This window comes from Cryptococcus neoformans (assembly GCF_000091045.1).
Source record: "Cryptococcus neoformans var. neoformans JEC21 chromosome 3 sequence".
Taxonomy (NCBI): domain Eukaryota; kingdom Fungi; phylum Basidiomycota; class Tremellomycetes; order Tremellales; family Cryptococcaceae; genus Cryptococcus; species Cryptococcus deneoformans.
Window position 1 is genome coordinate 540,803 of NC_006685.1, and position 26,312 is coordinate 567,114.

Here is a 26,312-nt window from a genome sequence, read left to right on the forward strand (position 1 = left end):
TGGCATTTGGAATGATTCCACGTGGGCTCAATTGCTTTTGTACGCGTGTTACACCAACCTAGACTGCATGCATCTTTCCTCCCTTCTTTGACGACATTGTGGCTTGGGGCAATGTGGAGTACCGTGCATGGCTATAGTGCTATAAATAGGTAAACATGATGGCCAAAACACCGCACTATGTTGTTGTTCATCATCCATCACTCTCTCTTTCCTCATCGCATCGCTGCCCCTTTCTCAGCAGTATACTACTTCCTCCTCCGTTTCCCCCCCCAGTCTTCTCCACCACCCTTCTGCTCTCTCCATCCATTATCACTACGCGCCCCGCGGCAGATTGTTTCGAACCGATCCCCGATCGAATTAATTCAAGCAGGTTTTTCCCGGAAAAAAACCAAATTACCTCCTTGAAATAAGCGAGGAATCAAGTTTGAAACAAGACTCAAAATGGGATTGTTTTTTTTCTGCTTAAACCAAACCGGGGCGTCGTATTGTTTTTAGCCATCTTTTGAGGTCGTTTCAAACCGAAAAATGGTTTGTTTCGAGTCGCTAATAAGCCTCGTTTTAATGCTCATTTACAGCTTGCATATCTAGCTGCTAGATATAGATTGATTTCACATTACAATTAATATACATGCATACATGACTGGTACATAGCGAAAAATACTGATCTCTGACTCCCCCAAAACCACAAACACTCACAGTCAAGCTCAGCGGCCGTTGGTAAACTTGTACCATTTTTTGTTTTGAGCCGTTGCTTGCCCAAATAATCCAGCGGCCAAAGACTGTGATAGCGCTCGCGAGTGAAGAGATCGGGATGCCTATCTTGCATCTTTTTTATGAGGCAGTTGGTCAGCCAGTCACCCCCTATGATGGTAGCCGAAAACAAAACTTACCAACTTGATAAAAAGATCTCGTTGTACGAACGTCGTCTGCTTCCACGTCGCACCACGAGCAAAGCCAGCCTGGGCGACGCTTTCGCGTACAGATTCCTGGATATGTTGTCAATACGTTGCTGCTACGGACGACGAACTAATAGCTAGCATGCTCTTGTCCCGCCAAACCCATCGCGATCCTAAGGTTGAAGCCCTTTCGCGAGATGTCCTTTGGCTTATAAATGGGAAAGGGCGATGAAACTTAGAAAGTCGCAGAGTCAGTCAAAGCGAAGATGCTCTGTCCTTTAATTAAAAGTTTACCTGCTCACATCCAAGCTCTTCGCAGCGTACAGGCGCATTGCTGCAATCTTTTGATTTCAAGGCACTCAGCTGTTGAAACAGCTGGAATCTTGGACAATCGGAAGACGTTTGAGGAGTTTTCCCGCTCTTGGAGGCCTTTAGGAGGAGGGTACAGCCTTCTCGACCACAAAGCCACAAGGATAATAGTGTTTTCCCAATTTTCAAGAATGTCTTCGAAATTGAACCAAATAATAAACCGTGGAGCTCCCGCCGGAGACAACGAGGATCCGCACACCTAATGAAACAGCCCGGGTGCCCCAGATTTCAAGTGGTGGGACCAGACTCGTGCGAGTGGTCAGACATTGGGGGGTTGATGTCACCCACTCAGGAATTGCCTGCCTCTTGGGATAGTACGTAATAGTCACGTAGAACGAAGAGGAGGCCGCTGCCGGCAGATAGCGAGGCATGAACTACATCAGCGGAGAGGATTATAATCTCCGTTCTCGTCAGCTTGTTGCAGATTTCACGGCGAAATATTACTGTGATGTTGCTCCTTGATGATAAAAACACACCAGCACCAGGTTTCTAAGAGTGCACTAACGTTTATCTCACGATAATCCGTGTATTGACTACTATTACTTTTGACTTTCAGTGCATTGAGAATAACTACGATGAAATTAGACGCCACCGACCTAAGGTATATTTCTGCGGATGAGTTTCGCGTTCTCACTGCTGTAAGTCATTGACCTACCTTTCGACCCTGGAAAGGGAAAGGGCTGATAGTGCCGCAGGTTGAGATGGGCTCTAAAAATCACGAAGTAGTTCCCTCCCAGCTTGCTGCCGAATTGTCCCAGATTCGTGGGGGAAACGTCAAGAAAGCCTTAGGCGACCTTGCAAAACGTAACCTGGTAGCTAGAGTACAGAATGTCAAATGTACGTAAGCCGGGCTCTTATATTGTTGTTCAGTGCTGACTCCCAAGTTTGTCGGATGTGGAATAGATGATGGATTCAGGTTGACTTATGGTGGTCTGGATTATCTTGCCTTGAGAACCTTCTCTCGCAGAAAGCCACCAAGTGTTCATTCAGTTGGGACCAGGATTGGTGTCGGCAAAGAAAGCGATATTTACGTCGTCGCAGATGAGCATGGTGAAAAGAGAGTATTGAAGATGCATAGGTCAGTCAACAGATAGACGCAGGGTATTTGGATCGAGTCTCATGACGTTTGCAACAGGTTGGGAAGAATCAGTTTCAGGGCTATAAAGAGCAAACGAGACTACCTTGGGAAGCGAAAGAGTGCTTCTTGGATGTATATGAGCAGACTATCAGCTCAGAAAGAGTTCGCTTTTATGAAAGTAAGGCGGAATATTCGGAAGGAGATTGTATAGTCATATGCTCACCAGAAGGATTATAGGCACTTTATCAACATGGTTTTCCTGTACCAGTCCCCATCGATCAGGCCCGTCATTGCGTTGTCATGTCTCTGGTTGATGGCTACCCATTGTAAGTTATTTAAAGCCAATTCAGTGAGCTCATACTTGTTATTAGGCGGTCTGTCGAAGCTGTGGAGGATCCCGCGGATTTATATTCTAAATTGATGGAGCTTATTGTCCGTCTAGCTCATGCTGGCTTAATTCATGGAGACTTCAATGAGTTCAACATCATGCTTTTGAGGAAGACTGGAGAGCCCATCGTGATTGACTTCCCTCAAATGGTCAGCACTAGACATGAGAATGCGGAGTAGTAAGCATCTTGTCTTGATATGTCAAAATGGGTGTCTCTAACGCCATTAATAGTTTTTTCAATCGCGACGTGAATTGTATTCGTCGTTTCTTCAGAAGGCGTTTCAGATATGAAGCTACTTCTTGGCCAACCTGGAAGAATGTTTTGGAAATCGAAGCTGGAAATGCTGAGAATGCCGTACAAGAGGAAGTAAGCGACGGTCTAACAGATCTTGCGATGGTTCAAAATCGTGTGAGGATTGATTTGGAAGTGGAGGCCAGTGGCTTCGGGCGCGCGTTGCAACGCGAGCTTGAGGACGTGAGTGTTCAATTAAAACGATATTTTTTGGCTCTTGTACTATGGCTGTGATAGATGATAACTTATTTTCAACAGTATATGATTGAAGTGCAAGATATTCCCGCTAGTGAGAGTGAAGAGGAAGAAGAAGAAGAAGAAGACGAGGACAAAAAGGAGGAGGAGGAGGCAGAGGCATTATCATCACACGTTCAAGGCAATGATGAAGAAGAGCTTTCTGACGAAGCTGCTGTGGCGGCTCATCTGGAAGCACTCCGCCTTCATCGCGCCTTGGGTAACGATGTCAGCGACGAAGATGCCGGCCCTTATTCGGAACACTCCCTTACGGACTTCGCATCTGATGATGACTCAGATGATTCCGATGATTCTACAGGTGTTGCTCAGACAGACTTCACAACATACACACCTTCAATGCGTAATCAACCTCGTCATCATACCAGATTACCGGTGAAGGAATTCGAAAAAAAGGGGGGAGCAAGGAGTGCCATTGCAAAACAAGTAGAGAGAGAGAGACATCAGACGGAGAGGAAAGCCAATGCGGGAAAAACAAGTGTGAAGTTGGGTAAGCAGAAGGGGCATAAATGGAAGAGCAGTGATAAGTACGTAGTTGGAAAGGATAGTGGGTGGTGATCACATGTAACTTTTTCCTATAAAAGTTTTTGTTGGGCTTATGGGCTATGGCCGGGATGATACTTGGTACAGGCTTTGAGAAGTAGCTGAAGATCATCTCGCGACAAGATCCTGATGATTGACTTCAGTAGTTACGACCCTTCCGGGGGGGAAATTCACTACGGAAGCTGAGTGAAGGAGAAGGCGTACTCGGCGATAAGAAACTGATGGAAAAGGGGGGTGATTGCACTTGTTTGCCGCTTGAATGTCTCAACACTCAACATTCAGGGGTACGTAGGACCGGGATTTTTGGCATCAACTTTCCAATTCATTGCCTGTAGAAAAAGGTGTAGGTGGGTGGTTGATTTGTAGAGAGGGCCGATGTTATCGACTCACTGCAGGAGTTGCATGCCCTTTGCAGGTGCCGACATGCGTGCTCAACGCGCATCTCAAACCAGGAGGCCACAACTCCGATTCGAGAGATTACATAACATGATTATCTTAAACTTATCCTCATAATTGTCATAATCTCATTTAATTCTCATAAAGACCTCATTAGACTAGGATTATGTAATTGATTCTTCTCCAAGTGCGACGATGCGAGTTTGCGAGTGATCTCATCGAGCTTAAAAATTAAAATTATTATTAATCAGTCAGTCATTATTCATGGATTATCATGGTCGGCGGGTGGGCGGGGCTCTGCGCTTCTACTTTTTTTGCGAAGGAAGCTCGTCCGTCCTTCATTTCAAACTAGAACATTGTATTGTCAACAGAACAGCAAAGAGGTGTCAAAAGGGGCTCTCCAAATAATGCTTTCTAGGTCTGTGCAGGTGGCAGGGTTGGACCTGTTTGTGTCTTCCAGGGCAGCCAGTTTAAGATGTCAAAAATACTGTGCGCGAAGTCCGTCAAATCTTAAGGTGAGCAATCCGATGCATATCACGCAACATGGACGCTGATGGAATAACCGGCTTTGCAGGAAATGCGGATCCCGAGGAAAACGTCGCAAATGGTCTCGCGACCTTGCATTTCTTTTCGAGGCCTCCACAGTTCTACCTCCTGGAATGGCATTTTCAGTTCTCGGTCTACCACCGCGAAACCATCAGAAACCCAAACAGATGTCGATCAACCTTTAACTCCTTTCCAAGCTCGAGTTGCGGAACTGGAGATCAAGGCTCATGCAAATAAAGAGGATCCGGATGCCCAGCTTGAATTTTTACGCCAGCTTTCCGAAGGAGGAGAATTCGCCGGTTTGGTGGCGTACTACGAAGGAATGGCTCTTGCCGAGGATACATCTGGAAGTCAGGCTCTTCTGAGGAATGATGAAGCATGGGCCATATTCATGGATGCATTGGCGAGATCAGGCAGGTTGGGTGATATAGTGACTAAGGTCAGGAGAAGAGATCAGCTGCTGGCATCCATAGGTGCTAATGGCGGGTCTTCCTCGTCTGCGCCTCTGGTATCTAATCCTACACCATCCTCTGTATCAGCAAACAATTCGTCAACCTCAACGCCTTCTGTCAGTTCTCCAGGTCCTTCATTGACGTCGTCTTTGCTAAGCCGGGCGGTGTCACCGACTTCCCTAGCAAATGCTTCGAATGCTTCTACCTCTCAGTCTCATCCTGGCGCAGGTTCTCCGCTAAATCCGATATACGTACAAATGGCCCCCCCTACTCCGCAGATGAATGCCTGGCGCGCTTTGCGTTGGGTGGCTGGATTCCTGCTTTGGGGGTTTATTATTCTCACGGTCATGTCGATGGTGATAGAGAACACTGGGCTACTGAAGGCAGGCCCTGGTCCTGTCGAGTTTGAACCAGAAGAGGGCAAAATAGTCAAATTCAGTGATGTCCATGGGGTGGAAGAAGCTAAAGCAGTAATTTTCAACCTCCCATGACTAGCTTATACAATATGGCTAATGTCGCTGGGTCCTTAGGAATTGGAGGAAATTGTCGAATTTCTCAAGAATCCGGAGAAGTTCTCGGCTCTTGGGGGCAAGCTTCCAAAAGGAGTCCTTCTGACTGGCCCTCCTGGTACTGGTAAGACTATGCTTGCTCGTGCTGTAGCAGGTGAGGCGGAAGTTCCGTTTTTGTTCGCCTCTGGTTCAAGTTTTGACGAAATGTTTGTTGGTGTCGGAGGTAAGTTTGGCCGCAACACTTCATGAGGCAGCGGCTGCTGATCTGATTGACCGCAGCCAAACGTGTCAGGGAGCTGTTCGCTGCCGCTAGAAAGAAAGCTCCCGCCATCATTTTTATTGATGAGCTCGACGCTATTGGCTCCAAACGAAGCGCCAAAGATCAACACTACATGAAACAAACTTTGAATCAGCTACTTGTGGAACTCGACGGCTTTGAACAGGCGGAAGGTGTTATCATCATCGCGGCTACCAACTTCCCTGAATCTCTCGACAAAGCTCTTACCCGTCCTGGTCGTTTTGATAGACATGGTCAGTGTGGCGCCTCTCTAGTAACTCTTAGCTTACTTATATGCGATCAGTTGTGGTCGGTCTTCCTGACGTCCGCGGGCGTATAGAAATTCTCAAGCATCATATGTCCGAAGTGCAATACGATGTGGACGTTGACCCTAGTGTCATTGCACGAGGCTGCCCTGGTATGAGCGGTGCAGATTTACAGAACCTAGTCAACCAGGCGGCTGTCAAGGCTTCCAGGGATGGATCGAACAGCGTTCAATTGAAGCATTTCGAATGGGCTAAAGGTAAGGAAACTGGGTGACTGACGAGTGTGGGGCTAATATAAGTCACAGACCGTATTTTGATGGGAGCTGAAAGGAAATCTCATTATGTGACAGAGGAGTCCAAGCGAGCAACTGCTTATCACGAAGGTGGTCACGCTCTTGTTGCTCTACATACTCCGGGGGCCATGCCTCTACATAAGGTGTAAGCGGTTTCTGGGTTCGTGACAAATGGTACGCTGCTAATACATAATCAAGTACTATTATGCCCAGAGGTCAAGCTCTTGGCATTACTTTTCAGCTACCCGAACAAGACAAGGGTGAGACTTTCGCCATTGCAATGGGTGTCATCGCTTATGATCTAGCAGATTCATATACCCGTCGCGAATTCAACGCTATGATTGACGTTGCCCTTGGTGGCCGTGCTGCTGAGGAAATGATATTCGGACATGACAACGTGACAAGTGGATGCTCAAGCGACCTTCAACGTGCAACAGATGTTGCTACTAGGATGATTCGGGTGCGTCATTTCTTTGATATTCCAGCGTCCATCAGATTGACCCTATCTAGAATTACGGTTTCAGTGACAAAGTTGGATTAGTTGCTCATGGGGATGAAGAATCTGTCTATCTTTCAAGTAAGAAGAAAGACGAGATCGAAAGTGAAATTCGGAGGTATGCAGCAATGGCTCCTATGATGATCATTTTGATGGCTAAGTTGGCTTTTAGTTTCCTTGATCAAAGTATGACCAGAACGGAGAATCTTCTCAAGACGCACGAGAATGAGTTACATCGAGTGAGTACTGCTTGATTGAATCAATATCGGAAAATAGAATTAACGATGATTGTCGCAGCTGGCTGATGCACTCATTGAGTACGAGACTTTATCGTTGGATGAAGTGAAGCAGGTGCTAGAGGGGAAGCGATTAAGCAGACCAACAACTGAAGGGGAAAGTTTAAAAGGTCAAGGTGAAAAGAGTGGGAAGGGTCCCATTGTTGACGGCATTTAGCTTCTAAGAAGATCACTATGCATCGGTCACAGAATAGACGTCAAGGAGCGGATGCTAACTCCTTGTTGTTTGGAGCCGAGTTATTGGTTCTGGATCTTCTTCTATGTCCTTATATTCAATGTCTGAACGATGATCGACATCCCCGTGCAGTAATAGGGGATAGCAAAGAGTCGACGGCAACTTAAGAAAGACAAAAACTTTGCTGCCTATCAGATATCAGATAATCTTGATATACGCACCTCGTAAGGCTCATTAATCTTGTCTGTTGTTGCTGTGCCAACTATGTAATTTTCTACTCTGTCCCATCATTCTGCAAGGTTTACCTCAGCGGCTGAGATAAAGATGACAAACTTGATTATTAACATATGCGTCCCTTTGAAGGTTTGTGACCTTATGTCGGTTGACAATTTATGATTAAGTTAACCATTCCGTTCACTCTGATAATTATACACCCAACCCCTTGTCTAATGTCCAGCAATCTCTCCCGAATATTATTCATGATTAACCCTCTAATCAACGAAAGGATCATCTGGTTGTTGACCAGGCAATAACGACGACTATCAGAACTATTAACGTAATTGATAAGCCGCTGAATGCCCAGGCGCATTTCTTCGCGTATTTCAACTCGGTCTATAAACACAGGTCAGTAGTATCCAATTGTCCCATACTATCAATGAGCAACTCACCTTTCGAAGAATAACAATCATTTCTTCCAGTTTTTGAGCCTTTTCAGGGCCATGCTCCTCCTCAGTGGACTTTAAGGGAATCCACATACTTAAACAAGTGAAATGTGACGCGTCAGTATCGTCCCTGCACCAGCTTGAAGATGAGGTGCAGCTTGACTTACATAGTCATTCCAATGAACCAGAGCAGCGGACACAAGAAGCCCCACTTCCAAAGGACCTTTGCCAAAGTGTTTGGCTCCTCTGTATTCATTTTCGAATAGGTGGGCAGATCCTCAGTCATTATTGGGAATTCGATCGGTGAGAACAGGCCCATGTCATATCGAGGGAACTCTTGTGCTGACTGTTGATTGTGGTAGGATGGAGGACATGTTGGTTCTGTGGCCTCAATACTAACAGGTGAGTAGGCAAGGGGAGGGCTGGCTGGGAGATCATAGCAAGGAAGCCGAGGGGAGTTGTCTGTAGTGTCAACATCTTGTGAACAATCAGAGATCGCAGGTCTCGTTGAATGATTGACAGAAGCAAAAGCACCTGGAGCAGGAGGGTCGACGGGAGAGTTGGACATTTTTCAGACAATAAACGTGGTGGGATTGTCGGCTTTAAGGGCTGTACGTAGTAGGCAGTAGTGAACCTGTGACCTGTAGTTTATTATTACCGATGCGGTAGATTCATGATGGGTGGGCGTCATAAATACATTTGGATGGCCTTCAATGGCTCGTCACTAGGAAAGTTTTCCTTTCATGCCTCAATCAGTAGCCGATCAGTTTCGCGGCATATTTGAAGAGCGAGTGATGGTAAGTCTGAGTGGCGACTGAAGTGCAACGACCATCCTTTCCTGTCAAGCTCTCGTCCGAAAGGGCGGGTGGGTCAAAGCTCCGGCAAATAAACTGGAGCAATAAGGATAATTAACATTAATTTGTCAATTACATCCGCCTCCCGCATTCCTGCTGCCGACCCTCTCCTCCACAGCCTTTATATAATCTATGCAGATCTCACCGCGATTATTACGTCATGTCAACATGTTATCTTAGTAGATCACCTAAATAGCATCAACAAATTTCATCGTCATTTGGCCTCTTATCCTCTCGCCTTCCACAAGTCGCAAGCGGCTCCATTTTTCCATTTACAGAATAGATACCCTTGGCATAAATATTAACATATGATGGTCCAACAGTGAGAAACGTATGCATCGCAGCAGCTGGAATCGCTGACGAGTCAACAATAAATGAGGTACAATGTGCCATACGTCACGCACGCGGTAGATCTTTCGTATGTACGTGCTTTATTCCTTTGGTCACTTGATTTTATAGAAAATATTGACTATATAAACTAAGGTTTCATAAGGTGTCATTTGACCAGCTCCGCAATTTTTTCATTCTCTTCATCAGAACGCAACACAAATAAACCAAGGTATTATGGAAAAGAGCAGCTCAGGTTACGGGGCGGCGCCTGTAGCCCTTAGTTATGAGCAGCAGCTTAAGGAGACTGGGCAGTCTGAATTTCACGAATCAGTCGGCGAAGCTCAAGCTCCATCGTCGATGGCTTTAAAGGTTGCTGGATTGCATGACGATGGTCTTGCTCCCGGTACTGAAGCAAGAAAAAGAATCGAGAAGAGATTGAAATTGAAGCTGGATTTAAGATTCAGCATCCTCATTGTGATATACAGTGCGTACATACTTCGTTACGTATTAATAGCTGATAATAACGTACTATTGTATCAGTTCTGTGGGCTACAGTCCATTAAAACCAGCAATTTAGGCTTACACTTTTGTGTTACTGTAGCAACTATATCGACAGAAATAATGCTGCCGCTGCAAGGTTGAAGGGGTTTGAAGAAGACCTCAATCTTACCGGCCAACGATTTCCTACAATCCTTTCGATCCTTTATGTGGGTATTAATAAAAAGCACATACATACGTGATAGCTAAAAATGAACATTGGTGAACAGGTAGGATATATTCTATTCCAAGGTAAGCAAAGGTTTCCACCTGAAAGTTGAATGAGCTCTGGGGTTTTGAGATTCAAGATTATATGTGAGGGCAAACCAATAAAGTGCTGACTGCCTATGTTTTTTCTTTGGCTAGTCCCGTCAAATATGCTTCTGGTGCGTTATTTATTAACAGTTTGAAATGTGCTGATGAACAGTGACAGAATCATATCGGCCGGCCATCTATCTATCTCCCTATCGCGATGCTTATAGTGAGCCAAAGAAGCGTCCGAAGTATCACAAAGCTGACGATTGGGCGTCAGTGGGGGATGATTAGCGTCCTCACAGGTGTTTGCCACAACTACGTAGGCGTTCTCCTTACCCGGCTTTTCCTGGGGTAAGTAGATCTGCTTTTTTGTATATCTTCGCAACACTCAAACTGACTTTGTACACGACTTACTGTAACTCAGTGTAGTAGAAGCAGCCTTTTTACCTGGCGCGCTATTTGTAAGCACGACTCCTGTCATGGATGCAGATCTCATCGTTTGATACCATCGTCTCTAGATTCTGAGCAAATGGTATCGAAAAGATGAAATCAGTCTTCGGTACACTCTTCTATACTGTGGAAACCTAATTTCCAATGCTTTCGGTATATATTTCGCCCACTTTTAGCAGCCAGGCAGCTGACTTGCTGATGCTGGGTACCAGGCTCTTTGATTGCTGCCGGTGTGTTGGCCAATATGGATGGTAAATTGGGGCACGCGGCTTGGCGTTGGCTTTTTTACAGTAAGTTTGTCTAAATTACTACAACGCACTGAAGCCATCGATGCTAATTGTCGTTATGCCTCAATAGTCGAAGGAGCTCTCACCATGTTCTTTGCTCTGATTGCCATGATAATGCTTCCTGATTTCCCTCATAATAGCAAGCGTGGATTCACCGAAGAAGAGCTTAAGGTCGCACAGCTGAGAATGCTGGAAGACGTCGGGGAAATAGACCAGGACTCAAAGGACGAGAAATGGCATACAGGATTTATCATGGCTATAACTGTGCGTGAAGCTGATTGGAAACGATATTTGCCCTGGAGTTACGCCTAACAGATTTCTAGGATTGGAAAATCTATATTCTCATGGGCAGTCTGACTACCTGTGTCACTGGCTTATCGTTTAACATGTCAGTAAAGGTATTGTTGATGCCTCCTAAGTTATCTCTAATTGCCGTCTTGATCTAGCTATTTTCCCACTTTAACGAAGACTCTCGGCTATGGCACAACAGAAACTCTGCTCCTTGCAGCCCCTCCTTGGATTGTAGGTTAACTAACCTCACGATCTTACCTCTGCTGAATTCCTATGGCCCAGTTCTCGTGCCTTCTCGCTCTTGCTAATTCAACTCACTCTGATCGCACCAACGAGAAGTTCTGGCATTCGACTTGGCCTTTACTGATGGGAATTGTGGGGTTTATTATCTCCATAGGTGAGCTGAAATGAAAGACCGGTGAATGGCTGTCACTGAAAAAAAAATAGCTGTGCCTCCCGAGAAAAAAGCAGGTCGCTATGTAGCCTTATTCCTGCAGGCGGGGTCTTATGCAGGTTACATCATAGTCAGTGCAAGGATGTATCATCCTTGGTCGTCATCTGACCTATGAGAGTAGATGTACACATGGATGAGTAGTTCTTTTCCTCGACCGCCAGCCAAAAGGGCTGTGGCGCTTGCATTCATGGTAAGTGACCATTGTAAATTGGCTCCATATAGAATTCATTTTAGGAAAGTGCAAGAAGTTAATGGTCTATAGAATGCTATGTCGCAAGTTGGTAACATTGTTGGCAGTGTAAGCAATGCCTCTCCTGTCGGCCTTAGAAAATGGTGGTCTCTTACGATCTTTTCAGTACATTTGGCCCACCAAGTTCGGGCCTAGCTACGCCAAGTCCTATGGTATAGTTCTGTCTATGTTTGGGGCCACTATTCTGGTGATTTCAAGTCTTCCCAACCCTCAATTGAGTCAAGGGGACTGATGGTTTAACAGCTCAATATGTGGTTCCGAATCATTCTCATGCGCGCCAATAAGCGCCTCGAGGAAGGTGAGAGAGCTTTTGATGAACATGGAGATACTCTTGAGCGGGCGGCTGCTTTGGAGAGTACAACTGTACAAGACGCAATGCGCATGCAGAGAGGATTCAGGTACCTTGTATAACTCAAATTATGTGTAAGTACCATTTCTCCCGTTATCAATTGCTGAGGTGACTTTTTGGTTCCTGCTTGTAGATTATAAAATACGGAACAATAACAATGAAGTACCATCTATCGAACTTCTATGTCAACTTAGTGGCACATTTGCGACAGCGGAGGAAAAGTTTGGATATCCAGCCAGAATGTATTATTACTCGCCCGAAAACCGTTTAGTTGAAAGGAGCTGCCAATAGATCAGTAATAGCTAAAATCGTTTACAATCTTACATCAGCTTGTTTTCACATATGTAACGGTCATAATAGCTCGTATACATCACCAACAATTCCTACAGCGGTAATTTAAAATCGGTTGTTAGGCCACCAACCATTCCCTGCCACATGCTTGTGGTGCATATTAATGAAAGATGCTCTATACTGTACTGTTGGGCAACTGAGAGTACTCTAGTGATTAATGATCCATCATCTGGCTGACCTGTTTCTAGGCCGAAGAAACTCTGTGATCTTCCCAGCACAAGACGAGATGAATAACGAAATACTCATAGGTGACAAGGGATGCAGGGGGAGGACAAGCATATACGTTAGTGCTCAGTTTCCATTGATTAGAATAGCAGGCGGCATAATTGGCGCGCATAATGGTAATTGCAGCATAACTGCGACACAAGAAGTGACACAACTGATCATCAACGGAGAGTAACGGATGAACGAGGTCTCTGATATCCTAGACAAGTCCAACCCATTGACAATGATGTCGTTGCAACCTGAAACAGTATTTATAGGAAAGGAATTCTATAGAGTGGCAATCTACCTAAACTCAGCATTTGTCAGTTACACAATTAGTATGACTAAGATTGATACCTACAATACCATTACATCGTAATCCAATAATCGCTACAGTTCTCTATCGGTAGAGGGCAATATCGCCATCCTCATAAGATTCTTCAGATCTTCTTCTTGCTAGCCCTCTCCACTCCTCCTCTTCAGTTCCATTTTGAAAGGATTGACCGGGATCTGGCGAATGCCGTCCAGCATTACAGTGGGGTTCCACGACCCCTTCCCACAGACCTAGCTCCATTCCGCTTTCCCATGCGACTTCCTCGTCATTATCGCCTTGTCTATAGCGCTGCCCATCGACGCTAAATGTTGGCATCTGAACAACGACAGCGATCCTCAGCGCTTCCCCTGCTTCGATAGTCCGATTTAATTCTAAATCTTCTGGCTTTTTTCTTGCCCGCCTAGACGGCACTGTTGTGTCGCTGAATAATGTGTTGCGATTTCGGCTGAACAGTGTTGGTTGGCGTAAACGTGGAGGGACATCTTGCGTTGGATGGCGAGACTGAAAGTTTGCTAGAGAATCAGTGAAGGACGGCAGCTCATGTAGCAGTCGCGCAGATTGCACGGTCAATGGCTGAGGACAAAAGGTCAGTCTCTTGCCACAATCAGCATTTGGCCTTGACCTACTCTGATTTCGTCCCATAGGTCGCCTGTACCAAGTTTCGCCTCCTTCATAGCTTCGGCTTCCACCAATACCGGCATCTTGTCCCACTTTTTCTCCTTTTTCGCTTGTTCTCCTGGCCTGACGGCCCCAAACCGATCCCAACCATCCGATGTCCACCCTGCTAGTCCCCCTAAGCCCCAGAAGTCTTCCCGTATCGTATCTGGTACAGTCTCGCCTCTCGCAAGAGCCACACGCGTTGCCCGACGGTAACGGCGGCGCATGCGCATAGCTCGAACGGCCAAGCACAATGCTATGAGCATTAGGACAACTAGAACGCCGAGGAACTAAGCGATTAATTCATTGCAGCGTGCCTTCGTCAGCAAGATGCACCACTGAACAGCCAGACACACATTGCGGACTCACGACAAGGTAATAAACATTCGTGCTATTCTTGTCCCCATCGCCGTCTCCTGAATTTGTGGATGCTGTACTTGTGGGAAACAGGGCCGAGTAGGATGATGTGGCACTGGTAGGAAATAACGCAGATTGGGAGGATGAGGAAGTTGAAGAAATAGATGTGGAAGAACTCATGGTGATGAATTGCTGATAGACGCTTGGCTAATCGGGAGAGGATAATGCGGCCCGATACAGGAGGCCGCTGTAGATGTAATATCTTTGATGGGGCCTCTCGCGTGATGATGTCCTGTGATTGTGGGAATGGCGATAGCGGGGGTACGGAATATACAAACTTAGTGTATGCGAATAGAGATAAAATGTGACAACCGACAACGAAGGATGGATTTACGCACGACGATGGCAGACTGCCTGCCGTTCTAGCTCTTCCATTCCTCTTATTTTATTTATTTTAGTCGCAGCGCCTCATTTCTTCCCCCGTCGGCACCCGCCCGATGACGCAGGTTATCCCGCAGGTTTCCGTCGTTTAGTTATTGGTGCTGCTGCTGGCAAATGCCCAATGATCTGTACATAAAATGTAGCATCATTATATTAATACTACTTACATATACTCTATATAACTAGACGCAGGTTGCCCGGGAACGATCAAGCCATTAAGAAGATTGAGAATGGGAAAATTGGGGCAGCAGCTAGAATCCTGATAGGCGATTAGAGGGTTGTCAGCCATTTCTCAGAAGCACTTCGCCAGCTTCGCAACAAGTACCATACAGGACCTGATCCACTCAACCTCCCCAATGCTCCCAGACGTCAGATAATCCCATTACTCACTCACGACTCACGACTTTCTCCTGCGAAATGGTCAGCAAACATAGCGCAAACACCGCGCCCGGCATATCTGGCCAAACTCCCCGCCTCATGAAAGCGGCTTGCAAGAATGACAAGTCCTGCAAATTCCTCAACGGAATGAGCTGCGCCATTGACAACACCCTTCCCGGCAAAGAAATCCTCTTAGCTTCAAAGCTCTTCCCCTCCCACACACCGGACGGCTCAGTACATTCTATCGCCGTGGGCAGCCTCATATACCAGAGTCCGCGCTAAGGTCATCCTTAAGGTCACCTTCAAGCGGGAATTCCTCCTCTCTTTTCAAATGGGAGTTATTTATGTCGGCAAGCGGAATTGAGCCAATCGTCAATGTATTCGAAAGAGCTCTGGAGAGCTCATTGGACGATTAATCACGACCACCAATCCTCCCCAGACGCATCTATTGCCTTCAACCAAATCGACAGGAGAGAAACAGCAATCGTGATGGCCACCAACGCCCCGAAAACCATAGTAAATAATAAAGTGGTCTTCAGCAACCCCCTCGACGCTGAACTGTGATGGGCATGTTCTAATCTCCTCGCAGGAGGTTCGCCAGGGAGACCCTTCTTCTTCTGCCCTCCTACGTCCCAAACCGAACTCCTTTCACCTGGAACCTGCCCCCGGAAAGCAGCTAGGTGGACGGCGTCTCCATCCTTTCTCCAGGAGACAAAGCACTAGATGAAGTCAAATTCTTCTTAGCATTTTAATGTGCTCAAATTCAACGAAACGAAGTGCTCCTTCGTGTGAACCTTAGAGACACTGAAGAGAACGGGTTCTTGGTACCAGTGGCCGTAGTATGGCAAGACGCAGAGCTTTTTGCCATAAGGTCAACAAAGGAGTCGTTAAATTCTAAGCTTCACTCTTTTGCCTCCCAACATGCACTCCTCCGCACATGCCCATCTCAAAATTTTCGCCACCTCCGGCGATCGCTCCATACAGACGACATAGGAGAATGAATCATATTAAACAACGCGTCATGGTAAGAAACCCGTCGCCTTCGCATGGTCAGATACGCAGTGCTGCCCAACTTGAAAGATAAGAGTTGTTCATCATCCTCCTTGCCCATTACGGAGGACCCCGGTCTCTCACACTACGTCATCGTTGCCGGAGCCGGAGCCGCTGCCAACAACTAATCAATGTCCTTAGCTGTCAATAAAGGAGAGTTGATGGAAGAGAAAACTCAGGAGGAGCTAAAGAAATGAAGTCGAAAGTTGGTAATGATACTTTTATCAAGTTGGAATGATATAATTTAGATTGGTCCTGATTGGTACTGTTAATTCAGCCGTTTTAATCTGTCCACACAAAAAAGGTGACAAAAACAAAAACATAAGTAGTAAAATTAAAAATGAAATTTATATACTTATCAGACATGCCTTTGAACGATAGACAAACACATAATTAATTTTGAAACGCTCTGAAATCTAATTATGCGTCGATCTTATGCACATTACAGCTTCAATGCTAAATGACCAAGTACTATACAAACTTTACAGTTACCGAAGCGCTTACAGGTAATGCTGGGTCCACAAGCACGATCGCATCATTGTCCTGCACCAAATCACTCAACAGCAATTCGAGGTTGGCCTTGGTAGCTTCGTAAACATCGGGCGGACTTGGCCAGAACAGAGCTTTTCCGGAAGAGAATGATAAAGAAGGACGAGATACTTGCCTTCGGCCAAGTTTGTCAGCACAAACAGGAAGATCACCGGCCCGAAGAACCTACAAATCTTGACGCTGGGAGAGAGATTCAATAAGTTGTTGCAATGTCCAGTCCCTTTTGACCTCAGCCACGAGGGACTCTCCGCCACATACAGGGCAGTCTGGTCGCTGCTCATGCTCAAATGTATAGGTATAAACAGATTCATTACCGACATACTTTACGAAATAGTTCAGCCACATTCAGTTAATAAAACAAGACGTACCATCATGTAGTTGTTAAGATAAGGTGCGCTTGCAGTCGCAATCTTGAAGGCTTCATTACAACATGAAGCTGTCATAAAGTGAGGCTTGGTCCATATCAATAGAGATGTGACATTCCTACTCACCAGCTATGATGGCATTGGTACTAGCAATCGCTGGAATGATGTTCTTCACGACGCCTTGGGTAAGTGCCCAAGTAACACCTTCGATGTTGAACTGTCCGGCTCTGGCCGCAGCCTGTTTATAAAGCCACTCAATATGTTCCGGATCGTCTGTGTCGAGCTTCTTGTCTGCGTACGACGTTTAGCGGCAGCCAGCAAATATTACTTCTGAACAAACCTCTAAAGACCTTGGGCCATTCCAGCACGCTTGCCCATTCGATGCAGTGTTCGGGAAGACGGGGTGTGTTAGCGATAGTACATATGGGGAAAGCAGTTGGAGGGGTAAGCATATCAATCTGTACTGGTCAGGCGAGAACTTCCGAATATCGTTACACGCACTGAGCATTCATAGCACGACGTGATTGTGGGCAAAATAACACGAGCCTGGCCCTTGAACCCTATCAGTTGTCAGCTCCAGGCAACCGCTAAGTCAAACAGGCAGCATTACCTTCTGTACCGCCATCAACCAATGGCTTTATATTCTCTTCATCCTCCTGTGCCATCTGTACCAACGTTGCATTGATCCATCGGCGAGCAGAGATGGAGTCAAGACCGGCAACTATGACATCGAAAGTGGAGTAGAAGGATGTAGGGTGGTCCTGAATCCTTCCATGGTAGCTTGGAAGATGTCAGTGATCCATGATCCATGATCCATCAGAGTAAATCTAAGCATGAGAGACCCACGGGGTGACGGTGCAACCGGGCACTCGTTTCATCACGAATTCGGCTGCCACGAGAGCTTTGGACTTGCCAACGTCGGCTTCCCTGCGATTATATTAGTTCAGCTGTGAGACATCACAGAATATACATGCCTGAAAAGAAACTGTCTGTTTAGATTGGAAATGTCAATCGTGTCCATATCAATCACATGAATATCATTGAAGCCCGCTCGGTGAATATGAGCTTAAGAAGAATTAAAGGAATAACGCTGCTCACACAACGCAAGGTTCTGAAGTATTTCACATCCAAGGCCCCCCGCACCGATTACCAAAATTTTTGCCTTTGTCCTGAGAAAGTTTGCTGTCTGAAATACGATAAGCCGTGAAGTGAGGAAGAACAAGGATGACATACCTCGGTACCACCCTGGAATCTCTCGTCTGTCCACGGGCCTTTCCTGTGAAGAAGATTGTCCACGGCAGCATAGCGGGTTGGATCTGAGTGATAGGACTGTATGTGAGCTGCTGTCATGGTGAGTGTCAAAAATCGCGCACAACGGACGAATCGTGGCGGAACAGTATTTTGTTGTACTGGACGGACATGTTCCATCTGACATGGTGACAACATTGTCGTCAAGAAGTAGTAGTACGTAGTCCCATCAGCGGACAAGGCCGAAAGATTGTCTTACGTAAATTTTATTCTTCATTGACAGGGCCTCGGCATACATCTCAAGTACCGGTAACGAAGTGTAATGACCCATCCGTAGACATCTAAACACCGTAGACAACAACCTTCACTATGGTTAGAGAGATAGACCCACCATCAGTCCAGAACGAGTTTCTCCTCGCCGCCTTGGCCGAGGGGAAAAGGCTTGACGGCAGGCTACCCCTTCAGATGCGGGACGTCCATTACATTTTTGGAGATGAGCTTGGCTGTGTGGAGTGTCGCTTGGGGAAGACAGCGTAAGTGGCTACGCCCGACAATATGGCAAAAATTTGTGCTGGATTAATTCGTGCGTTCAGTATACTTGCTCAAGTGTCGGCGACAATTGTCAAACCGCGAGATGACAGACCCTATGAAGGATTTCTATTGATCAACTCTGAAATCGGACCTATGGCTAGCAGTGTTTATGAAAACGGAAGGTATGTTAGCATGCATTGGTCTAATGAAATATCTGCTAAATTTTCCTGGTAGACCCGGTGACGATGAAGTCATGATTGGGAGACTTCTAGAGAAGAGTATCCGACGTACTGAAGCCATTGACAGAGAAGCCTTGTGCATTCTTGCAGGCGAAAAGGTAAAGGCTAATCGCATGACTATTAGATTTTATTTCTGACTAGGCTTAGGTTTGGCAACTGCGCCTCACTTTGCACTTTCTCTCGGATTCAGGCAATCTCCTTGACTGTGCCGCTCTTGCAGGCATGGCAGCGTTGAAACATTTCAGAAAACCGGATGTAGAAGTTATTGGCGACGAGGTCATCATAGTTGGTACTGAGTGGCAGCCCAATGTGACCCAATGAAACTGATGTGTAACAGCACTCACCAGAGGAGCGAGCTCCTGTGCCATTGGCCATCCACCATACACCCCTATGTCTCACGTTTGCCTACTTTGAAAAGTAAGAATTCTCACTTCATTCTCCTGTCCTTATCTGACGGCTTGCAAGTCTCCCTCCAATCCTTGACCCCTCCCACGTCGAAATGATGCTTTGCTCGGGCACATTAACCCTTACGCTTAACGCACAGCGAGAGATCTGCGTCCTTTCAAAAGCTGGCGGGGCCCCTCTCGGCGCCGAAGAAATTATGGGCGTCGTCAAAGTCGGTGTTGATAAGGTCAGAGAATTAGTGAGGCATTTGGAGGAAGAGCTAGAAAAGGACCGTACGAGCAGAGTTGTTGAAGTACGTTAGGCATCCAGCATCCAAATAGTATAGCGACCATTACATCCAAAGATACCCTGCATCTGTATACCTTTACCACCTATAGCCCGGGACATGCATTTAATTGTCGGGCGCCCAGTTGTGCTAAGGCGGCGACTGGCTGTTGCGTGTTGCGTGTTGCGGCGATCCGGCGCCGCGCCAAAAAGAAGATCATTCATTCATGTTTGTTGTCGCGGGACTGTGCGCCGTTACTTTTGAATTCCCGCTATCCAATACATTTCATCCTCCTGATTTTGCTGCCTTGTTCAAGATATCCATTGTTTTTGCCGCTCATATCGCCAACGCCGTCGCTTCGCCGCTTACTCTCCTTCACAACTGAACCGGGCACCCGTTTACGGCATAGCGCCCTTCATTTCTCACTTCAAGCTTCGAGAAGAAGATGGACCGTCTCTTCAGGTAAGGTTTAGTTCCATAATTTCATTAGGTGCTTTATTAACTGTTACATCAGGAAAAAATCCTCCAGGACATCTGAAAAGCTACTCAATTCTAGCAAACGCAAAAGCAAACAATCTGCAGCGCTGTCGGAATCCTCAGGTGATGACGGCTCGAAAGATGTTTATGGAGAAAAGAGAGTACCGGGCGTCGCACCTAGTCTGGATGTGGACATAAGGAACAGTCTTATATTACCTTCGTTCGTCCTTTGACTGGATTGAAAGTACTGCGTGCTGACTAGAAACTTAGACTGTCACAAAGGTTCTCAGTTCTTCTCCCGCCTCTTGCAACAGCCCCGGAAGACTCTATTCGTACACTTCTTGCTTCACAGCGTGCCAGAATACACGGTCCAGCATTGACGGAAGAAGAAGAAGAGCTTCTTTTTGCAGAGCTCAGAGCTAGCGAAAGAAATGAATGGTATCGCATGCCGCCAAAATCAAACTGTGATGACGACAGAATTCGCACACCTAACTCAAAAGCAGACATAATCCCCAATCCAGTTTCTCCCTTTATTGAGACTTCTGCCCCCAGTCCCTCGATTAATGTCTCCGACGATGGTCAATCATCACCCTTACATCCTGGAAGTAGTCCGCTCATATCTTCCCCACCGCCCACGTCCAACTCATTCTCATCATTCAAGACATTTGGCGTCGCCTCAAGCCCTGAACAACCCACATTAGGAAGTCTCAAAAGTAAAGAATTAGAATCTGGAATGGGCGGTAGCATGGGTCTTAGAGAGAATGCGTATCTGCGAAGAGCGCCAGAGCAAGGCGGAACGAATGATCTTAAATATACATCAGGTAAATCGCGAGGGAAGAAAGAACAAGGAGACAAAGGTGATGTGCCAACAACGACATTGATGAAGACTGCAACCGACCATGATCTAAAGCCACAGTCTCGCATCCCAGACAGCTCTATGCGGTCCGAGTCAACAATGGCCTCTTTATCATCTGTAGTCGGCCCCCATTCTCATGCGACACCAATTATCAATACTCTCAGACCTGATCTCGGGTCCCCAGAATTGTCGAATTTCGCAGGTCAGCCGCGACAAAGATATAGCAAGTCTCTATTATCGGAATTAACGCCGGCCCAGATCAAACGAATATCAATGGCTCTTGAAGAGATTGGAGGACAATTAAAACGAGGTGGGAATATTATGGAAAACAATATCCACAAAGAATGTGAACATACAGCAGGTGATGAAGAAGAGGTGTTGGCCAGTGGAGAAAGTCAGAAGAATTTGTCTGGAAATCAAGATGAAATGCGCGGAGAAAGGCCCCGAAGACCATCTGATGTGTTTTCCGAAGGGTCGCGTTCTGCAACTTCTTCGGTCTTCCCATTCAAAACGTCGCCGACAAATAGCACATTCACAGGAAGGAGCGCGAATACGCTTACCAATACTGATTCAGCTTCTCCCTCTCGCCTGCCTTCATCTCCTCGGTCTCACAATCTTCGCGCCGTTGTTAATGAAGATATTCCACCGGTTCCCGAATCAACTTTGACTCCTACTCGCCTCCAACCTGTCAAAGCTAACAGTATCTTATCCAACGCTTCGGCGGCGTCTACACCGACGCCATCCCTAGTACTTCATAACCCTGCTTATGTCCCTGGGCAACCTAGGCCTATCAGACCAACGCACCATGGGGAGGGTTCTTTGTCCTCGAGAGCAGCGACACCCAACGGCCAGCCACATTTTGATATACTGCTGAATTCAAGATCAGTGACACCTGATAGCCAATCCCCTCCCAATACATTGAGGTCCTCGGCTGCATATTCTGACGCCACGCAAAGCACCAATACTAGCCCATCACCGCTTCTACACTACCCCATTTCCCTCGCGAAAGCGACCTCGCTGTCGAGATCTTATAGTGTCAACCAAGCTTCTCTGCCTATCGGTGGGGACTCTGACCAATCTTCGGTTACCCGTCGCCGGGCTGGTACCATTACTTTAGGAGAAACTGAATCTGGTCGAGGATTAAATTTCTCGAGCGAAGCCCACCCGTTTTTGCAAAGGGAGATTGTGGAGGAAGAGGAGTATGAGCACGAGGAGGAGCAAAAAACACGATCTCGCGAACATCTCAAGGAGGAAGAAAATGATGCGGGATCAACACTAGAGCTGAAAGAAGCTATTAATCGACATAGCCTGGGAGCTTCGTGGTACGACCCAAAAACATCTATCGATGAAGAGGAATCTTTCCAAAACGGTCACAAGTCACAAGCGCGAGATGTCGTTGAAACAGCGATATTTTCTCTGGATGCCTTAAGAACGGATGATGAGACCGCTGAGGGCGCCGGTTTTTTCTCTCCAATTCCTTTACAACGTTTGTCATGCGACTCCCTCGATTCAGTCTTTGATCCTAAGCAGGACGTCCCTCAGTGGATAGACATCTTTGATGGCAACGATTTTGTCCGAGTGGATTCGGAAACTGATGACATATCTGATTGGCCTGAGAAACCAGAACTACTGCTTGAAAAGATTACGGGGCTGGGGGTGGAAGAGTTGATGCTTTTGCAGGAAGAATTGGTTACAAAGGCTAGAAGAGAGAGAGAAGCAATGGGTCTGGGATTTAGTCCTCTGATTTCTGTATGTATATTGAATTTTACAATCCTTCAAATTACTGAAAATCCGTGTAGGACACGCCAACAATACCTAAGCAGTATTGCAGCTTGAAGCAACAGTCACCCCGTCTCAATGTAGAAGGCCCACCCGCAGTCGATGCGCGGACTACAAATCCAATGACAATGAACGGTATAATCCCTGTAACTTCAGCAATGGAGTCGTCGTCATCGATGGCTTCGCAAATAGCCGATACCATACCTTGTGCGCCTCAACGACCAGTACTTGACATGCCTCCGCAGCCCCTTCCAGCTCCTCCTACTCAAGAAGTTCCTAACGCCGAATCTTTCTCATCTGCAACGCGTATGCGTGGCAATGTAATCGATAATACTACAGAAAGTCTAGAAACTGAAAAGGAAAAGGACTTCCGCACAAGGATTGCTGCTGCGACTGCTGCCCTCAATCGTAATCCCTCCATACAGGGCGCTCGGCTTGAACGTAAGAACACCAAACGCGGGGCGGCCATGGTCATCTCCAGTCCCAAGCTCCTTTCCTCCACCGCTAAGGTCCCCACTCACCCCCTTACTCCCCCAGATCACCCTTCGGCTGTGGATTCAATTTTAGAGAAATCGCTGGAGAAGATGAGCGGATCAGGCAGTAAGATGAGTCAGAAGTGGAAGAAGCTTATGAAGAAGGGGCCGTCTGTATCAAGTTCCGAGGCGTTCAAGCCTGTGCATCCTATGTCAGCAGCGAATTCGGGTTCCACAGACCCGAATTCGATCCCGCAGCCCGCTCCAGTAGCCCGGTTGCAACGATCCAATTCTCAATCGGTGTCAAGAACTCTGGGAGCTCCAATTCAACTTCGCCAGGAGGCTAACACTGCAATCTCCCTCTCTTCAGCTCCTCCTGATCTCAAATCCTTCCAATTCCCGCGACGGATAGATCAACGAGAGGGCTCGAACGCTGACCAGAAAACTTGTCCGGCAATGACTATTTCACAAGTACCGACACGGGTCATTACACCCCCAAATACAACCGTACACGGCGACGCTCCCCTTGATCAGCTATCCGAGCGGACGCAATCCCCAACTCAAGACACTGCTATACTCAATTTCCTCCAGGCAGGTCGTCAGTTGGGTCTGAAGGAGGATCAGCTGAAGGCCATATTAGTCCAAAAGGAAATGTTGAATGACTCTGACACCATTGCAAGCAAAGACTCTGCTTTACCAAACTCAGAGCCCGTTTTGAAAATATCACCATCCTCGTCCGCGAGGCAGCGGTCTCCAACGCCTATATGGCAAGCGGAGAAGGCCATCGCCAAACAGAAGAAGGAGGGTCTATTTCGCTCTCTCTCGAAGAAGGCGAGGGAGCTGCCAATTCGAATGCGCACTCCGGAGCCTCCTCAGAAAGAAGTCGTGACGCCCGTCTCCGTATCTAGGCCTTTGCATGACAAGGTCGTATTGAGACGTACGATGATTTTTCCTGACGGTTTAACACCTTCAGCTTTTCAAATGTCTTCGGACGTTACTCCCGGTTCTCCCAGTTCGTCAAATGTTGGTAGACAACCGAGTCAACGAAAACTGTCAATTCGACGTAAACCTCTCAATCTTTCGAAAGAAGATCGCGAACTAGTGTCAAATAGTCCACCGGCACATCAAACGGGATTTGGTTCCAATGCTAGTCCTTCCCAAAAGCATGAAAACATTGCACATGAGGATCAGAACTTCGGCTTCGTTTACCGCAATCCGGCGCACCGTGCAGACGATTCAACTAAGCGACGGAGCCTTGCTTCTATGACATTGTCTAGAAGGTCTCTCTCTGGCATGTCTGAACGCTCATCCACTGCCGGCTCGCTGATTGACATGTACGGGGACGACCGGAATGGAGGGGAAGAGATGCTTCTCAAAAGTCCTCCTCTTGATAGAGATAGTAGGATAATTGAAACGATCCAAAATGGGCCTGCGCAAGCGGTAGAGATTTGGTATGTAACCAGAGAATTCATGGGCATTTTGGATACTGATCCATCGTAGCGAGTATGCAGATGGCCAAGTAGTATGGTCTGTGGTTGACGCTTTGCGCACTTCAGTAGCCGCTTCTGTTGATGAAAACGACGGTCCTTTCGGCCACAGACTTTCGCAATCATCTTCAAATTATTCAGCAAACAAAGTCTCTGTCTTCGGTGAAAAACATGACTATTTTACAGAGACTGAATCGATGAGCAGACCGTCCGGGGCTAATATAGCTCCACTTAATGTTCGACACATCGCTAACCGAAAGTCAATTATCAAACCCAGACCACCAACAGATGTAAGCAAAGTCCAGTTGGCCAATGTAATTCCTAGTTAACGTGTTTAGGTCTACTTCACGTCATCTCATGATGTTGCCGATCTCATTGATCATCTTTCACGCGACCTCGAAGCGTCTCGTGGCCGCATAGACATCATTTCGTCTCACGATTCTTCGGTCGACACTGACAGGCCTTTTCACCATACTCCATTCAATATCGAGCAACACCGTACACCCGGATCGCCATCGAGTAACTCTCAATTTGAAGACGCCCCATCCCCAGCCCCTCCACCCCGCAGAATACCCTTTTCACAACGCATTCATCCTCGAAGTCCAAGATCCTACCATCCTGCTAGCGAAATAAATATAGAAGAAGAAACATCGCTGAAGCACCATGTGGGTCATCAAATAGGCCGGTCGAGTAATACCAATTCCTTTACAAACTGCGAGACACATGACCCTTCATCAAGACATTTTGCGAATTCCTCTCATGTGCAGGGCAAGTCTTTAGAATATAGGCTACAGGAGTTGATGGATCGGATGCGGAATGCTAAGCCCGATGGAAGAAGATGATCATAGGCGAAAGAAACCCCTCCAACCAGCGACCTGTATCGATTGATATCGCTGTATGGGATGTAGAAATTACAGTGTGATATGACGATCTCATGTGTATAATAATGATTCAATACGATATCTACTGCTTCCGTCAAATTCATGATGCTTGCTGTATCTATATGTCTTTTCCGCCAATGCAAGCTTTTGATTTAGTGTTAAAGGGTCCACCCAGTGAACTCGGCGTACAAGTGTATCCGTCTCCTATGTCATGTATTAGTTAGTCCATAAGAGAAAATTTGATCCCGTAATTATTAAGCCCAAGTTAATGACTATGATACACATACGATTATGTAAAAACAATCTTGTTCCGCCGAGGTGGAAAACCCCCTACGTTGAGCAGCATGGTATTTCATACTTACCTTGTCGCCTCTCGATTAGTCGCCTTCACTTTGCGACCGGGAAGGTAAGGTCTTCGCCCATAGCACGGCGACGCATGGTCCATAAGGGGAAGACCTTGCCTTGTGCTGGCTTCGGCTGGTTCAACGACTCAATATCTGGCTCGGTTCGGAAGTCCTTTCGAGGGCGTCCGGACTACTCTTTTTTGGCAGCAGACATTAACTGAAATTGATCAGCCGGGTTCCCGTAGTCCCTCACTTAATCATGCTGTTGTCCTGTTTCTTTTCTTTTTTTAAAAAAAATCATCAGGAATCATACTGTTTCATGGATACGTAGTCGTGTCGCAAAAGAGAAATCAAAAACAATTCTTCGTGGCGGATGTGAGGAGCGGTTTCAGCTGTCT

General features: G+C 46.6%; 8 protein-coding genes across 8 annotated transcripts; 5 read left to right on the top strand and 3 right to left on the bottom strand.

Annotated features, from left to right (window-relative positions):
- Nucleotides 1–1,733: 1,733 nt before the first annotated feature.
- On the top strand, nt 1,734–3,860 carry CNC01960 (conserved hypothetical protein). The gene is made up of 8 exons (XM_569448.2): nt 1,734–1,903; nt 1,961–2,102; nt 2,169–2,343; nt 2,401–2,521; nt 2,581–2,669; nt 2,715–2,909; nt 2,963–3,206; nt 3,282–3,860. Exons 1-8 carry the CDS (start codon nt 1,841–1,843, stop codon nt 3,831–3,833), a joined length of 1,581 nt encoding a protein of 526 aa, XP_569448.1. The 5' UTR covers nt 1,734–1,840; the 3' UTR covers nt 3,834–3,860.
- A 681-nt stretch (nt 3,861–4,541) lies between these two features.
- On the top strand, nt 4,542–7,777 carry CNC01970 (ATP-dependent peptidase, putative). The gene is made up of 11 exons (XM_569450.2): nt 4,542–4,729; nt 4,789–5,682; nt 5,743–5,944; nt 6,001–6,252; nt 6,303–6,521; nt 6,570–6,702; nt 6,756–6,817; nt 6,866–7,017; nt 7,068–7,171; nt 7,226–7,292; nt 7,351–7,777. Exons 1-11 carry the CDS (start codon nt 4,622–4,624, stop codon nt 7,504–7,506), a joined length of 2,349 nt encoding a protein of 782 aa, XP_569450.1. The 5' UTR covers nt 4,542–4,621; the 3' UTR covers nt 7,507–7,777.
- Nucleotides 7,778–7,894: 117 nt separating this feature from the next.
- Nucleotides 7,895–9,097, bottom strand: CNC01980 (hypothetical protein). The gene is made up of 4 exons (XM_024656714.1): nt 8,884–9,097; nt 8,354–8,827; nt 8,193–8,280; nt 7,895–8,136 (listed from the first exon to the last, which is right to left on the bottom strand). The coding sequence occupies exons 2-4, from the start codon at nt 8,752–8,754 to the stop codon at nt 8,032–8,034; spliced, it is 594 nt and encodes a 197-aa protein (XP_024512368.1). The 5' UTR covers nt 8,755–8,827; nt 8,884–9,097; the 3' UTR covers nt 7,895–8,031.
- Nucleotides 9,098–9,241: 144 nt separating this feature from the next.
- Nucleotides 9,242–12,571, top strand: CNC01990 (conserved hypothetical protein). The gene is made up of 22 exons (XM_024656715.1): nt 9,242–9,362; nt 9,420–9,462; nt 9,524–9,854; nt 9,911–9,914; nt 9,972–10,077; nt 10,138–10,159; nt 10,274–10,293; nt 10,341–10,388; nt 10,440–10,513; nt 10,587–10,623; nt 10,681–10,765; nt 10,825–10,902; nt 10,970–11,163; nt 11,223–11,287; nt 11,346–11,421; nt 11,473–11,587; nt 11,638–11,714; nt 11,766–11,834; nt 11,907–11,942; nt 12,001–12,081; nt 12,138–12,317; nt 12,377–12,571. The coding sequence occupies exons 3-21, from the start codon at nt 9,605–9,607 to the stop codon at nt 12,303–12,305; spliced, it is 1,605 nt and encodes a 534-aa protein (XP_024512369.1). The 5' UTR covers nt 9,242–9,362; nt 9,420–9,462; nt 9,524–9,604; the 3' UTR covers nt 12,306–12,317; nt 12,377–12,571.
- A 30-nt stretch (nt 12,572–12,601) lies between these two features.
- On the bottom strand, nt 12,602–14,546 carry CNC01995 (hypothetical protein). The gene is made up of 4 exons (XM_024658929.1): nt 14,159–14,546; nt 13,759–14,079; nt 13,156–13,705; nt 12,602–13,101 (listed from the first exon to the last, which is right to left on the bottom strand). Exons 1-3 carry the CDS (start codon nt 14,324–14,326, stop codon nt 13,199–13,201), a joined length of 996 nt encoding a protein of 331 aa, XP_024514268.1. The 5' UTR covers nt 14,327–14,546; the 3' UTR covers nt 12,602–13,101; nt 13,156–13,198.
- A 1,815-nt stretch (nt 14,547–16,361) lies between these two features.
- Nucleotides 16,362–18,332, bottom strand: CNC02000 (NEDD8 activating enzyme, putative). Its single transcript, XM_569457.2, has 11 exons — nt 18,163–18,332; nt 18,028–18,115; nt 17,904–17,979; nt 17,776–17,856; nt 17,540–17,709; nt 17,431–17,489; nt 17,270–17,387; nt 17,056–17,220; nt 16,933–17,000; nt 16,734–16,885; nt 16,362–16,679 (listed from the first exon to the last, which is right to left on the bottom strand). Exons 1-11 carry the CDS (start codon nt 18,277–18,279, stop codon nt 16,487–16,489), a joined length of 1,287 nt encoding a protein of 428 aa, XP_569457.1. The 5' UTR covers nt 18,280–18,332; the 3' UTR covers nt 16,362–16,486.
- Nucleotides 18,333–18,518: 186 nt separating this feature from the next.
- Nucleotides 18,519–19,795, top strand: CNC02010 (exosome complex exonuclease rrp45, putative). Its single transcript, XM_569460.2, has 6 exons — nt 18,519–18,710; nt 18,771–18,890; nt 18,943–19,045; nt 19,095–19,232; nt 19,285–19,364; nt 19,413–19,795. Exons 1-6 carry the CDS (start codon nt 18,547–18,549, stop codon nt 19,651–19,653), a joined length of 846 nt encoding a protein of 281 aa, XP_569460.1. The 5' UTR covers nt 18,519–18,546; the 3' UTR covers nt 19,654–19,795.
- Nucleotides 19,796–19,889: 94 nt separating this feature from the next.
- Nucleotides 19,890–25,769, top strand: CNC02020 (hypothetical protein). The gene is made up of 6 exons (XM_024656716.1): nt 19,890–20,079; nt 20,132–20,314; nt 20,365–22,699; nt 22,750–24,653; nt 24,703–24,979; nt 25,028–25,769. Exons 1-6 carry the CDS (start codon nt 20,063–20,065, stop codon nt 25,529–25,531), a joined length of 5,220 nt encoding a protein of 1,739 aa, XP_024512371.1. The 5' UTR covers nt 19,890–20,062; the 3' UTR covers nt 25,532–25,769.
- Nucleotides 25,770–26,312: the final 543 nt, after the last annotated feature.